This window comes from Gossypium hirsutum, chromosome D11 (genome assembly GCF_007990345.1).
Source record: "Gossypium hirsutum isolate 1008001.06 chromosome D11, Gossypium_hirsutum_v2.1, whole genome shotgun sequence".
NCBI lineage: Eukaryota > Viridiplantae > Streptophyta > Magnoliopsida > Malvales > Malvaceae > Gossypium > Gossypium hirsutum.
Genome location: NC_053447.1, coordinates 71,864,082 through 71,880,360, shown reverse-complemented (window position 1 = coordinate 71,880,360; position 16,279 = coordinate 71,864,082). Strand labels below are relative to the sequence as shown.

At 31.7% G+C, this 16,279-nt stretch overlaps 3 protein-coding genes across 3 annotated transcripts; 2 read left to right on the top strand and 1 right to left on the bottom strand.

Annotated features, from left to right (window-relative positions):
* The first annotated feature begins 1,347 nt into the window (after window positions 1–1,347).
* On the top strand, window positions 1,348–3,268 carry LOC107952598 (casparian strip membrane protein 1). Its single transcript, XM_041105236.1, has 3 exons — window positions 1,348–1,644; window positions 2,780–2,903; window positions 3,008–3,268. Exons 1-3 carry the CDS (start codon window positions 1,382–1,384, stop codon window positions 3,227–3,229), a joined length of 609 nt encoding a protein of 202 aa, XP_040961170.1. The 5' UTR covers window positions 1,348–1,381; the 3' UTR covers window positions 3,230–3,268.
* Window positions 3,269–8,725: 5,457 nt separating this feature from the next.
* Window positions 8,726–13,272, top strand: LOC107951708 (mRNA-decapping enzyme-like protein). The gene is made up of 8 exons (XM_016886835.2): window positions 8,726–9,064; window positions 9,182–9,222; window positions 9,381–9,430; window positions 9,524–9,668; window positions 10,235–10,291; window positions 11,137–11,260; window positions 11,349–11,810; window positions 12,374–13,272. The coding sequence occupies exons 1-8, from the start codon at window positions 8,906–8,908 to the stop codon at window positions 12,428–12,430; spliced, it is 1,095 nt and encodes a 364-aa protein (XP_016742324.1). The 5' UTR covers window positions 8,726–8,905; the 3' UTR covers window positions 12,431–13,272.
* A 1,193-nt stretch (window positions 13,273–14,465) lies between these two features.
* On the bottom strand, window positions 14,466–14,929 carry LOC107951710 (uncharacterized). Its single transcript, XM_016886837.2, has one exon. It carries the CDS (start codon window positions 14,889–14,891, stop codon window positions 14,703–14,705), a length of 189 nt encoding a protein of 62 aa, XP_016742326.1. The 5' UTR covers window positions 14,892–14,929; the 3' UTR covers window positions 14,466–14,702.
* Window positions 14,930–16,279: the final 1,350 nt, after the last annotated feature.

Here is a 16,279-nt window from a genome sequence, read left to right as displayed (position 1 = left end):
AAATATATAAGACTATTAATTTTATTAACATACATAATGCGTATAGAATTTTGAATAATTTTAAGAATATTTAACTATTTATTTATCATAAAAAATCAACCGTTACATATGCTAATAAAAATAATATTCTCGATCGATTATCATATCGATCTGAAATTTTATATCAATAACAAATATAATTATATTGATAAATTTAACCATCAAATTATTAACATATTACCAGTAAAAAATAATTTTGTAAGTGTATATATAAAACTAAATTAGTTTTCTTGAATATTATATATTTAAAATAATATTAATTTCTAGGGTTAATATATTATTTGATACTTGAGTCTGATTTTAATGTTCAATTTGGTATCTATATTTTTTTCTCAATTTTTGAGTTTTGATTTTTTTTCTCAATTAAGTATCTATATTTTTTGGGATAATATAATTTTTGGTCCCTATACTCTTTTTTTTGTCCACTTTGATACTTGAACTTGGTAACTAGATCCATTTTGGTTCTTAAAATTGGTTCCATCAAAATTTAATGATGTGACCAATGTTACGGAATATGATCGAATTAGTTGATCGGATCGATTGGATTAAGAAACAGTATAATGACCTGAACAAAAGGATTGAATTGAATCTGCTTGAAATTGGTAGTTGAATAGGTTGAATCATATTAATAATTTTTTTAAATATTTGTATGAGTTTTTAATTATTATTGGTCTAACGATTGAACTGATTGAATCAGGAACTGATGATCTGACTAGTTTAACCACCTTTCCATTTGTTAAAACATTGGATGTGAAACTCTGGGATTGTACCACATCGATACTTGAAAATTTATATATATTTTAAATTCTTAAGTGATGATGTGGTGTAATATCAAAGTGCGTATTATATTTTTCAAGTTTAGGTACCAAAATGGACTTAGTTGTCAATTTCAAGGAGTAAAATCGATAAAAAAATACATATACCAAAATTGGCCTAATTGCCAAACTGAATATCCATTTTTTTACTACTACACATATGTCAGGCCACGTGATGTCATTTAGTCTATGTACCAAACTGAATATTTAAGCTAAACTCAAATGCCAAATTGAGAAAAAGCTTAGATATCAAATTGAGAAAAAAACTCAAATACCAAATTGAACATTAAAACTAAACCCAAGTACCAAATCACATATTAATCCTGATCTCTAATAATATTTGAAGAAAGTAGTCAACAAATTCCTAACCAACTATTCTTTCTCTTTTTCTCAAAACCCTCTATATAAACTTTCAATCATCCATTAATTATCACAAACAAAGCTTCAACTTCTCTTCTTTAGCTCTACGTATCAAAGAAAATTTTCTCTCCTTTTTTTTTTCTCTCCAACCAAACAAGAAAAAGAAAATGATGAAGAGCGATGATAATGCAAGCATTGATGTGGAGTCCAGTGCTGAATCGAAAGGCAAAGCACCTTTGATCGGTAATGGGAAAGAGAAACCGAATAAGTTGAAGAAAATAATGGGCGTTGTGGATTTTGTTCTGAGATTAGCCGCCATAATTGCAGCTCTGGCCGCCGCAGCCACCATGGGTACCAGCGATGAAACCGCAACTTTCTTCACTCAGGTCTTCCGGATTGAAGCTAGCTATGATGATGTTCCCACTTTCACGTACGTCATTATATATAAACAAATACATATATATATATATACACGCATATTCTAACTAGATCATGCACTTAAATTAGTCGTTATTTTGAGATCTCGATCGGTTGATTCCGTTAATGTTGATATTTTCTTCGAAAGGATTCCAACAAGTAACTATTTTAACTATCTAAATATAAAGTGATCAAAACTCAAAATGTAAAGACATAAATTTATGAATTAAAATTGAAATATAAATTTTTGAGAAGTAAAATATAATTTTATAATGAATTAATTTATGATTTTATTATTTTTAAAAAAATTAAATATATATATTTTTATTTTTAGGAGGTTAAAATGAAATTTTATCGAATATTAATTTATATTTTTCATATTTTATAAAGGATTTGAATTACAATTTTTCTATTTGAGAGGACCAAAGCCCTTCTTTGATTTGTTTTTGCCGAAATAATTTAAACTTTTCTGATTTCACCTAGAAAAAAATTTACTCCTTGAACACGAATGACCGAACACGAAAAACCACCACCCTTAAATCTTCATAACCCAAACCTAAAACAATCCAAATTCAGAATCATCTAAACTCAAAAACCAATACTCAAACTTGAATGACATGACCCAAAAATCAAGTTTTTCAGAATTAGATTAGTGGTCGAGCTAATCAAACCACCAGTGATCATTAGTTCAACCGTTTCGAGTAAAAATCATAAAAAATAGAAATATATATATGTATAAATAGAAACTAATTTTTTAGTCAAATTCAATTGATCTGTACTCATTTACGGCTCGACCGACCTAACTTTTTGTTCCAAATCAATACCTCAACTAATTACCAATTCAACTAAAAGTTGAGTTTTAAAAACTATGCCAAAAACAATCTTAAAATCCTAATTCCCCAAACTTAAATTTGTCAAACCCAAAATAACCCACCAAACTTTAAATTGACGAAAATAAAATAAAACTTAAATTAACTTAATCCAATTTTACCTATTCCTCAAAAAACTTGGTAATATTTCACCTGTAGAGTTTTTTAACTCAACTGATCATGGACGGAATAATTTCTCTATATTATGATTATTTTACTGTCTCAAACATACATACATACATACTTACTTACTTATATGTATATTAAATTTGTTTGCAGGTTCTTCGTCATAGCAATGTCAATAGTTGCCGGCTACCTCGTCCTTTCCCTTATGTTCTCTGTCATCACCATCATCCGCCCTAACTTCGCCATAGCCAGAATCCTCTTATTCATTTTCGACATCGTAAGCATTCTAACACGAAAAAAAAGCATTATATAAATACGATACGAATATACGAACATATTAAAAATACATATTAATTAACATTCTTTTTGTATAAATGACAGGTGGTGTTGGCACTAGCCACGGCGTCTGCTGCGGCAGCGGCTGCCATAGTTTACTTGGCTCACAATGGCAACCGTAACACAAACTGGCAAGCCATTTGCCAACAATTTGGACATTTTTGCCAAAAAGTGAGCGGAGCTGTGGTGACATCTTTTGTTGCTGTTGTGCTCCTCATGTTGTTGGTTTTATTGTCTGGTTTTAATTTTATTTTAAAAAAGAAGTGAAAAAAAAAATATTTCTCAAAAGATCAGAGAAATAAAAAGAAAAATGAGATATAGATATTGTTAATTATTTCCTACAATTTTCATAAGTGTGTTGTCTTAATTTATGGTGTCTTTTTATTTTTATTTTTTGTGTTAAGTTTATTCATAGTAATTGTTAAAATTATCATTGACATTGTGATTATGTTGTACTTGAGGAAATTGCAATTAATGAGAACAAAATGTTTAAAGGTGTTATGATGATTAGTAAATGTGTCTTTTAAAGGATTGATTTTGGTTTTAATGTTTTTGATATGGTGAAATTTGAAATTTAATCTTGTAATTTGAAGTTCGGTGTCAACTAAGATTTCATTTCAACAAAAAAATTTTGTCATTGTATCTAAGAGCGGGTTGGCGGGCCCCGGCCCCTTAAAATAATTTTTTTATTTAGGTATTTTAATTAAAATTTTAAATTAGTGAAGATAAAATTATACTTTGACCTTCTTAAAAATATAAAAATTTGATTTAATCATTTAAAAAATATAAAGATATAGGCTATCAAAATAGTAAAATTGTATTTTTGCTATCGTAAAAATTAACATTTAATTTTGACCCCCTAAAAAAATTTCTGGTTTCACCCCTGATTGTACCACATGTTCGATTGACATTGTAAACTGTAACACCCCTAACCTATATCTGTCGCCAGAACAGGGTTACAGAGCATTACCAGAGTTACAGATCAAATACAGTTATTTTATATCATTTAACATCCATATCAGAAATCAATCATGTTCAATCATTTTGTCCCTTACATGAGCCCTCGAGGCCCAAAATATGCATTGAAAACAAGTCAGGACTAACCGGGTACTCAGAGAATTTTTCGCAAAATATCAAAATTTTTCCTAAGTGCAGGAGCACACACCCGTGTGGGCCAGGCCATGAGGATAATTTTGAGCATTCTGTTTCTCAATTTTTAAGATACATGGGACACACGGCCAGATCATACACCCATGTGCTAGGCCGTGTGTCATACACGGCTAAGACACACGCCCGTATGGACAAAAATAGGCCATTTCCAAGTCCACTTTTTCTCATCCAAATTATCTTCCACCTACATCAACGCTTTAACACATTCACAAGGCAATACCAATCATTCAAATCAAGCTAAAACCAAGTTCAGTACATGTTATAATATATCCTATATGTCTAAGTATTCAATTTTCCCTAATAGACCCAATTCACATACATGCATATCTTACCAATTATACTAATTCAAATCAATTAATTATGAGCCTATATAATCTCCCTCATTTAACCAATTCAAAGACTCATCAAACACATTAAGATCATATATAAACACATCAAAATATGTCATTCACAAGCCATTCCAATGGCTAATTACAACCAAACATTTATATTACCATTGTTGGTCATATTTAGCCTATACATGCCATTATAACCAAAATTAGTTTTCTATATATACCGAAGAGTCCGAGGGATAGTGTGATGTAGCTCCGACCAGCTTCCAACCTTTACGAGCCTTCGAGTTCTATAAGACAGAGGAAATAAAACAGAGTAAGCATTTATTGCTTAGTAAGTCCGTATAACGAAAAATTAACTTACCATTTATTTTCATTAAAATAAACATACAAAATGCATCCAAGTAATTTGGCTAATAGCCTAAACACACAACTTCATCAAACATGTTAGTCAGTTATTTCACATGAATATCAAGAGTTATATATGAGCTCATCAACATCAAATTTCCATGTATTTCATGTATATACAAATAATGTTTCACTTTGAATTCATATATTTTCTCATATAAGGATTTTGCCCGTTGAATCATATAAAATATCGATGGATACCTAAGTAGTACACACGAAGTGTATAAATTTGAGATCTGTCAATTCATATTTTGGAATGCTTATATGAGCACATAAACGGGAAGCTCTTTCGAGCCACATAACGGGAAGCTCATATGATCTATGTAACGGGAAGCTCCGGAGAGCCATTAACGGGAAGCTCATACGAGACAATAACGGAAAGTTCAAGCGAGCCAATATCGAGAAGCTCCGAAGAGCCATTAATCAGGAAGCTCATAAGAGCCTTTAATCAGGAAACTTTGATGAGCCATATATCGGGACGTTCATAAGAGTTGTGGTGTGCCCACAACACATGCAAGATCACAACCAATCGGGATGCTCCGAAGAGCTATTAACGGGAAGCTCGCACAAACCATATAACGGGAAGCTCATGAGATCTAATAATGGGACGCTCTTTCGAGCTGTGGCGTATCCGCAACACATGCAGGACTACAACCAATTCGGGAACCCTGTATCCATCAAATTTCACTTATTCAAACGGGACTTAATGCTTGTCAGTTATCATCGGATATGTAATTAATTTCATATACATGGCAATAATACAATTACATACATACAATTCAATTAATACATACAAATTCTCACATTAGTTACACGAACTTACCTCAACAAATGTTCGTGTATGCAAAATCTACTAATCCAATATTTTTTCTTTTCCTCGATCTAACTTCGTATTTGGTCTATCCGGATCTATATAAATGAATTTAATATCAATTTGATACAATTCATACTCAATTCAATCCAATTCACATATTAGGAAAAATTACCATTTTACCCCTATACTTTTAATTAATTCTAATTTCGTCCCTAGGCTCGGAAAATGAAATTTAATCTTCATTTCAAGCCTAGAAATTTTCATATATAACAATAGAAACCCATGAATTCCATAAAATTCAGATTTTTCTATGAATTCAACATCTTTTCAATTTAATCCCTAAATCATGATTTCATCAAAAAATTTTAATAAAATACTTTTAAATACCCATCATCATCTCAAATTCATCATCTACTAACTAAAATCATATGAACTCATCAATGGTAACTTCCAAAATTTTCAATAAAATAAAAAACTAAGATAAATGTTAATTAGACCTAATTGTAATAATCTCAAAAATATAAAAATTTTAAGAAACGGATAAAGATTTGACTCACATGAAGCAAAAATTGAAAGCCCAGCTCAAGCCCTCTTCAATGTCTATTTTAGAACCGATATTGACGGTGAAAATGTATAGAAACTCTTAATTTCCAATTTATTTACAATTTTGCCATTAATTTGGCTTTATTTTATTATTTTCATATGTTATGCCGCCCCATTCATTCACTTTAGGCATATTTATGCCCTAAGTCCTCCCTTATTTATTAGTTAAACTATTTAGTCACTTAACTATCATAATTAGTAAGTTTTGTACCTTTTTCAATTTAGTTCTTTTTATCAAATTACACATGTAATAGGTAAAATTTCTTAACGAAATTTTCATTTAATGTTCCTATCCTACCATAGGCTATAAAATAATATTAAAATAATTTTTTTTCAGGACTAAAATTTGTGGTCCCGAAACCACTGTTCTGATTTCACTGAAAATGAGTTGTTACATAAACTACCACCATTATAATGTGATGATGTGAATTTTTAATGAAACTATTAATGTTATTAACTTTGTTATCGCTTAACAGTTAATAATGTTAACACATTAACGGTGTTATAAATTTAGACTTACTAATAATATTATAAAGAGTGAAATTATTATTTGGACTTGAATTTGGCAACAACTTTCACATTGGGGCCTAAATTTTGTTTTGGTCCAAGTTAGCCCCTAAACTCGGTAATTATTCTCGTATTAGAGCCTAAACTAGGCAACTGTTCCCACATTGGGACTTGAACCTTTTTTTTGTCTAAATTAGTCCTTAAACTTGACAACTGTTTCCATGATGGGGCCTAACTTGGACTATAAAAAAATTTAGGCTCTAATGTGGGAACGACTGCCAAGTTTAGGGACTAACTTGGACAAAAAAAATTCAGACTCGAATGTAAAAGTAGTTACTAAGTTCAAACCCGAAAAATAATTTAACTCTATTGTAAAATAGAGGATTAAATTATATTAAATTAAGGTTAGTACAATATATAAATACTAAATTTAAGTCATAATTATTCTTTTTACAATTTCTTCAATTGAGTTCATGAGCTATTTAAAATTCCCTAATTTGTTACAATATTATAGTGTTCTCAATGAATTACTAAATTCTTTATAATGTAATTAGATTACTGAATATTTTCCAAAATTATTTATAATTGATTATGAATCTCTTACAAAATTACTGAAATTTTTTTTGCAAAATTCTCTTAAATTAATACGAATCTGATTTTAAACCGAATTAGTATTAACTTTCTTTAATTGTTAATCGAACCGAACTTTTTTCAAAAAAAATTAATCAAACCAAAATATTTTGGTTTCGAATTAACCAATATTTATATGTTTTTTATTTTTTTGTTAAAACAAGTATAAAAAAATATATAAATAAATTGATAATGTTCATTTAACTGAATTATCTGAATTAACTAAATTAAAACTACATATCATTTGTATTATTAACTATTAAGTTTGATTAATTCGGTTAATTATCCAATTTCGAACCGAATTAACCGATAACCGAACTTCCAAAAAATCATTAATCAACTTCTGATCGAATTAGATCGGTTAACTGATCAATTAGCCGAATTAGGTCAATTCGATCGGTTAATTCAGTTTTAACCAAAATTTGAAAACCTCTAATAATAGATACGAACAATACTTGCACATAATGAAACTTAAATTAAAATAAAATCAACGCTAAACATGCATATTTCATTTGGTTAAAAAAAAAAAGAATCATTGGCTTGAATCCCTATTATCATTTTTTAGATTAATACATCATTTGATATTTAAATTTGATTTCAATGTTCAATTTCGTACTCAAATCAAATATCTTGTGGCTCAATAAATATTTGACACGTATACTCTATTAAAAAAAACATAAGTACTTAAATGAAAAAACTCATGTGCTAAATTGAACACTGAAACTAAACTCAAGTACTTAAATGAGATAAAGTAAAACACAAGTATCAAGCTGAAGTCATTGAAGCAAAACTCATGTACCAAATCAAACATTGAAGTTAAACTTAGGTACCAAATAGTATATTAATCATTATTTTTTGGTTAAATTCTGCTATCAGTCCTCATACTTTGCAAAACTTGTGGATTAATTTATATACTTTTGTTTAGTCATTTTAATCCTCGTACTTTTCAAAATTTAAAATTTTATTTCTCACAAAATAATAATTGTTAAATTCATTAAGTTTTGATATTTCCAAAATCCAATGTAACATATTATAATATGTGTAACGCCGTATCAGATTATTATTCACATATTACTTACTAAAAATCCAGTTAATGGATTAATGGCTATCATTTGAGTCAAAACTGAATTCAATCAAACTTATTTGACTGCTATTCTTTGATCAGGACTAAAATTTCAAAATTTGTAAAGTACAAGGACTACAATTGATCAAATAAAATTACAGGGACTAAATACATAATTTTCTCAAAGAACAGTGACTAATAGAAGAATTTAATATATATTTTTTGCCTAAAATTCTGGAGGCTATTCTGGTCATTTTGGGAATCAACATTCAGTAAAGTAAACTGGTAAGTGGCTAACTGCCGAATATTTAGAGAAAATCGATTGACGATTGTAATGTTCAGCATTTCCCGGGAAAATCATTAAGAAAAATTGGGATTTAGGGTTTAGGGATTTCACATAATTTGGATTCTGGAAAATGTCTCAGACTGGAAAATTGATGCCGAATATCGACCAACAAAGCACGAAGATGCTCAATCTCACTGTTCTCCAAAGAATTGATGCTTTCATTGAAGAGATTTTGATCACTGCTGCTCACGTCACCTTCTACGAATTCAACCTCGATAGTAATCAATGGGTTCGCTTTGTCACAAATCTGATTTTTTAAAAGTTTTTGGAATCTTACTTTTTTGCTTTTGATTTTGTTTTAAAGTTTGGATGATTAAAATATTTTATTATTATTTTGTTTGTTTAGAGTCGAAAAGATGTTGAAGGATCTCTATTTGTTGTTAAGAGGTAAAAATAAGTTAATATTTTTTAAGCTTTTTTATTATTTATTTTTAGCATTAACGTGGTTAGAACTTAGAAGCAAGTGATTTACTTTGGGGATTTATTTAGCTTATTCAAATGATTGATGATGATTTTCCTTGGGTTTTTTTTTGTTTTCTTTTAAGGAATACACAACCTCGGTTCCAGTTCATTGTAATGAATCGTCGTAACACAGGTCGAAATTGTTAATTTTAATGAAAGATCGCCCACTGCACACCCTTTTTTTCTTTTAGCCTGATTTGATGTGAAAGTTGTTTTTAACAAGCAGATAATTTAGTGGAGAATCTATTGGGAGATTTCGAGTACGAGGTTCAAGGTCCGTATTTGTTGTATCGAAATGCTGCGCAAGAAGTTAATGGTATTTGGTTCTATAATCCGCGTGAATGTGAGGATGTTGCAAACCTCTTTAATAGGTATGTCTGTCTTGTTTTTTTCCGTTTCGCTAGGTTGTAAATAATCAACTTCGAGCTCGGTTATCCCAAGTGATTTTGAACATGGAGCTTCAGGTCTTTCATATATTGTATTTTGTACCTTATTTGTTTACAATTGATTTTCCTCGAGAGGAAGGGTTTAGTAGTTGAAGGCATCCTTTGTCATGTAGTTTTAATTCGAATACAATCTTATGGTTATTGAAGTTTCAAGTATTCATAATGGCAACAAGGTTCTAGATAACGGGGGTCAATGCACTTTAATCTGTTGAACAGAGAATGTATGTTTTTTTAGCTCTACAACTATCAAGTGGTATACTGGTTCATGATATGCATTATGGTATTTTGGTCACGGAATATAAAACAAAAGTTTCCTTGCATTACAATAAAACCTTTAAGCTTTCGTAATTTAAGGAAAAAAACATGAAAGCACTCAAATAAGATTTATATCAGTGTGTTTTTTGAGATATTGTTTTGATAAAGAGAAGTTCTTGGTCTGTTTCTGCAGGTGGTTTTAAATTCTAACATTATATATGTTTTCCTCTTCTCAGAATACTTAATGCATATACAAAAGTTCCTGCAAAGCCAAAGACATCTGCAAGCAAAAGGTAATTACTTTGATGAAGCATCTATTAGGAAGTTATTGCTTTTCTGAAGCCTTGGAACATGGTTAAATATTAAATTTGCCCGGCAGTTTGTGAGAGGTTTCTATTATTAAACTGCTTTTTGGTACAATATGCCATTTTGAACAAAAAATGTCTTGTCAATTGACTTTGTTCTGTGTTTAGGGGGTCTTTTGGGTGTGGTTGAGGTAGCATCGTAAACAAGAAAAGGGTTGAGGCAAAAGTTGGTTGAGAGTTGGACTAGAGTGGATTGTGGGGTGCCATACTTGTGACATATTACTAAATAGCTGGAAGTGGAGGGAATATTAAGTAAGAACTGTAGAACTGTAATTGATAGTATACGCAAGGAGGAGGTGAGTGAGGGAGGAGCTTTATGGGCAAAAGTATATTGTTATAACAATTAGCCTAAACTCCCATATCTATAGGTTTTGAGCTGCTCCCATCAATAGATAATACTTTCAAGACCTGCTAATTCATATTGGTAAATTTGTATTAATGATTAGCCATAAATAAGTATTTGGTATACTAGCAGTGTACTTTTTTTATTCCACAAGCAGCCTTGAAAAATTTCCACTTCTCTTTTTTTTTTAAGCATTTGTTTTTTTTTAATATTTTACTATATCTCTATAGGACACTTGTCAAACCCCCTGACCCTGCTTGTGGAGAAAAAAACTCCATTGGCAGTATACCAAATATTATTCCAAAATAAAAAGCAAACCGAATTTGATGATTTATTATGTTGATCCTTGGAAGTCACTAGAATTTTTTTACTTCTGCTGCTGTCTTCCTATTTTGTCCAAGTTTTCTAAGCTTGTGTTATTATGGTGTAGTGAATTTGAGGAACTAGAAGCTGTTCCTAGCATGTCTGTAATAGAAGGTCCCTTGGAGCCACCAGCAACTGCCTCTCGTGCTACTGATGCTCCTCAAGATTCATCATTTGTTAACTTCTTTAGTGTGTGTAGACTTCCAATACTTTCCTTTTGGCTTTTCAAGGCCTAATAATGTCTCTCATCTCAAAGCTTATTTGGCTTACTGATTTCAGGCTGCTATGAATCTTGGAAGTAATGCTCCAAATGGTACAAAACCAACACAGCCTTACCATTCTATCTCGACCACCCCTCTGTCTTCTCATGCTCCAACTGCCATACCCACTCCTACTCCTGCTCCATCAGTGTCATCCCTTCCACTTTCTGCTGCACCTTTGGTTGATTCAGCAAGTAGCAGCAACCGAGTGACTAATCTCGTAAAGCCTTCATCCTTTTTTGCACCCCCTTCCTCTTCTTCATCCTCATTGATGATGCCACCTCCCTCTTCATCAAATCCAACCGCCTCTGCTCTTCATCCACCCCTCAATCCGCAACATCCCTACGGCACTCCAATGCTTCAACCCTTTCCTCCATCTACTCCACCTGCATCTCTCACTCCAGGTGCCCCATCTTCTTTGCACAATGGATCTCTTATTAGCAGGGATAAAGTCCGTGATGCTCTACTAATGCTTGTTCAGGTATTTATATTATTCTTTGTCAGTAAAAGTGTTATAGAGGCCTCTGTATTAGGAGTTAGATTGCATTTTGCCTCTTCTACTCAAAAAATGAGTAAATTAGTCTATGTACATTAAATTAAAGAGCAAACTAGTTCTTTTAGTTGAAATTTTCATTCATTTTTACTATTAAAACTTTGGCGTGCCAACGGAATAATTAGATAATTACATATGGCTTGCCATGTGTACCTCATATCTATGAATAGGGACCAGTTTTTAACAGTAGAAATAGATGAAATTTTTAACAAAAAGATTAGTTTGCTCTTTGATCTGACTTAAAGGGACTAATTTGCTCCGTTTTTTAGTAAAGGAAGCAAAATGCAATCTAACTCTCAGTACAAGAGCTTCTATAGTACTTGTACCTTATTCGTCTCATTTTCGCTTGGAATGTTAATTAACAGCTCATAATGGTTCAAGTATACTGGCTAATTAGCATTTGGCCAAAAGATGAGTGATGCTGGTTTTGCATTTCCTCCTTTGGTGAAGGCTTCTAGTTGTTGACTTTTTTCTTTTGTTTCTTATTCCAGGATGATCAATTCATTGATATGTTCCACCAGGCATTGCAAAAGGTGCATCATACCTGAATGTGCTAAATTCGATCCTCAAAACTTCATGGCAATGTTCAATGTGCACTGCACACTTTTATTTTCTTCAGTTTGGTATCTAAATCTAAACTTTGAAACTCGATTTGATCTACACGCCAATTGTTTACGGAGGACAAGGTGTTAATGCATACTACATTCAAGCTTATATAGCCGGAGTTAGTGCATAAAAAAAAAAGAACGTGAATCAAATTCATCGACATACATGAAAAGCTCTACACATGCATCAACAGAACAGTAAATTTTAGGGTTGAGAGAAGAAAGAGTAAAAACCAACAACGATTCCTCAACCAATGTCTTTGCCTTCGCCTCCTATCACCATTCTCTCTACACCTTTAAGTCGCACTTTCAGGAGGGAGAGATCTGTCATTGTTTGGCATCCAGAGCGTGTTTTTGTCCACTTTCTGAGACGTGCATTATATTACTACAGTAGTCTTGATCGGGAAATTCAGGTAAGTTTATGGTAATGTTTTGTTGACTCTAATTTGTTATGGTTTTCGTTGATCGAATCAATTATAGATCATCGGATTTGGGATTCAACAAAGTACAAGTAGGACGTGTGCAAAGGACATTGACAGAGAGTTTGAGGGTCTGAATTTGTTGTTAAGTCTTAAACTAGTAATGGATTTTCCTTTTGCCTGAGTTCTTTGATAACTTAATTATTGTAAAATGGATGTGAACTTATATGAGAAGTTGCTGCTGTTAGCTCTTTCCATAAGCATTGGAAGCTTAAAAAGTTAGTTTTAACCTGTTTATTATCATTTCTTTTGGACTGTAATAGTATGAATATGACTTTTCATTGTCTTTAAATGTTATTTTATGCATGATGTAAGCTCCTTTTAGATGTTTAGGACTATGCTACCATATGGTAGACTCTGATAATGTGATTTTATTGCAATAACCCCTACCATTTTAGGCACCTGAGAACTGTAGGCTTTTTTGTTCCGGTTCTTCAATTTAGTTACTCATGTTTGATATATTGGTAGGTAAAAGTACCGGCCCATGTACTATGAGTCGGATTGCATTTTTTTGTCTCTATTTAAAATATTAGCAAATTAATTTCAATATGTTAGATCAAAAGATAAACTTATTTTTCTGTTAAAAATTGGTCTATTTATGTCAACATGAGATACATGTGACACGTCAAAGTGTAATTATTTGATTATTTCGTCAATCATGCTAATTTTTACCAATAAAAATAGATAAAAATTTTAACTAAAAGGTTTAGTTTACTTTTTGATTTATAATATAAGGGTTGATTTGTTCATTTTTTTGAGTAAAAGGGACTAAAAAATAATTTAACTTTTAGTCCAGGGATTTTTATAGTACTTTACCTATTTAATTGAAGTACTTGTTACACACATTTGTTCTATTAAACCACCTTCGCTAAAACACCACAACCATCTCTTTCCGTCCAATATACCTCTTCCGCCGTTGAAACCGTTTCTCCATACCGTAGGGAACAGGCAAGTCACATACTTCAGACAGGTCATTCCGACAAGACATCAATCACTTTGGTGTCTACATATCTTACAATTTAAAAGACCAGCAACTTGTCAAGAGACCAATGTGTGGCTAGGAAAGAAAGACTAGTCCATCTAAATATTCTTTTGACCTCGAAGGTGGGGATAATGTTGACACCTCACTCTGAAACCCCTACAATACCTTCTTCCTATACTCTGTCCTCCCTCGCAGCTCCTCTGCTCCACTAAGGGCCCGTTCAGCTGTGCCTTTGAGAAGGACTTTCCGCCCAAACAAAGTGAACAGACACTAGTGTCTTTTTAACCTCCTTTGGCATCAAAAGTACTCGCATTTGATATCAGTGATACAAGGTGACGCATCAAATGCAATCACCAGTGAATTTGAAGGGGCAGGCAGAGCTTGGTCCCCTCTGATTAAGTAAAAAATTAAGTTATGAAAAAAATTATATCTAATTCATTTTAATTATATATATCCTCTCTCAATCGAAGATAATACAACTCGAAACTACATCGCTAAAACTTAATCGACAATATAATTTTGAAAAACATAAAAAAAAAACAACAAAATTTTCGTATTTAATTTGAATCCATATACAAATATATGAATCAATAAGGAGAAAACTTAAACGAGGACTCGTCTCATTCGCCACTAAAATTTACCGTTTAGTAAAGTAAAAAATCACCAAATCTTTTTTTCGTTTACAAATCAAACAAAAACCCAGGATTTTATTTTTCCCTTACTATCTTGGATCTTCTTTCTTCTTGAGCGCCGATTAATCGTCGAGCATCTTTCGAAGCCGGTCTTTGACGTATTGGCTACGAGCTTTAACACGTTCTTGTTGAGGACCAATATTTACAAACGAAAGGTAAGCTCCGGCGGCAATGAACGAAGCTCCGGTGAGGCAAAAACCGATCGTCACTGTTAGTTGCTTCGCCGTCGGTGGATATGACCAAAGCACCATTTCTTATCTGGTTTTCGTTTTCTTCTTTAAAGAAAAAAGTGGTCACTCTTACGGCTTGGCTTGGGTTTTTTATTTGGACGTTTTGTTTCGGTCTATACGCTGTCGTTTGATATTTTGGTTCGGGTCGGGTCGGGTCAAGTTAAATGGGCTTTCATTGTTTTAAATTGGTAAAGGCTTTGCTTAAAATTTTGTATCATAGATTGGGCCTTAGATAAAATTTAGAAAAAAATAAAGGACAAAATTTGCCGGTAGTGATTCAACTATTAGTAATATTTTTTGAGTCATCTAACTATAAAAAGTTATAAAATGATCATCTAACTATTATAAATTTCTTTTTTTGATCACTTAACCATGAAAAGTTATAAAATGTTGACTCGACTATTAAATTTTGTTTTTTGTTTTTGTCACCAACTAGTTAATGTAAAAATAAAAACACTCTAAAATCCAAATTAGTTCTCCTTCCCCTTTTCTTTTACAGTCCAGTATCTTTTTTCATAAAGCAACTTTGAACGTCACGAATCTGGAAATCAAAATTCAAACAACTTTCTTCTTCGATATTTGACATTTTCTGTCAGATGGACTTGTATCTAAGGTAGGCTATTCTAGTCATTAATAGACATTGATCCATTATATCGATAATATATAAATTTAAAAATTATCAACCAATAAGTATTGAATACAGTAGTACAACACATTGCACTTTTAAGGGAGGCGTAAAATTGAATATTGAGGACGATATTGTTGGGAGGGGTTGTCACAAACCCTGAATACAGACGATAAAACGGACATAGAGAAGTCATCATATGGCACTACAAATTTAATGCTTACGCAATTTAATTATGGCTTTTTTAAAGTGTTACTAGTATAAAGTACAAATATAAATACATATTTGAATAACTTCATATAATGGAACTCAGAGATCCATGTATATAATCTCGCATGGTAGGTCTCAAGTGTGGATACTCAAGACTAGACCTAATCACAGGTCAGGCCGAGCCGGTGTAAAATTTTAGGCCTATTTTCTAGGTCCGAACAAATCTCAGAAAATGGACCTAAAATTTTACCTAAGTTTGACCCAAGTAAAAAAATGCTAAACTCGAGCTCGACCCGACCTTCTCGTATTAATTTTTTTATATAAAAACATATTTTAAAAATTTTATACATTAAATAAACTAAAAACATAAAAATAAATTATTCCCAACAAATTGAAAATACATTTAAAAAGTCTTTATTGTAAAATAGCACTAAGATAGTTGGAACTTAACAAGCAAATACCTCTAAAATAAGAGTTATACAATATCCAAATAATAACAACAAAATAGTAGCAACATATTAGCAAAATGACAACAAAACAACAACAAATAACAGTAGAGAAAATAATTTAGGCA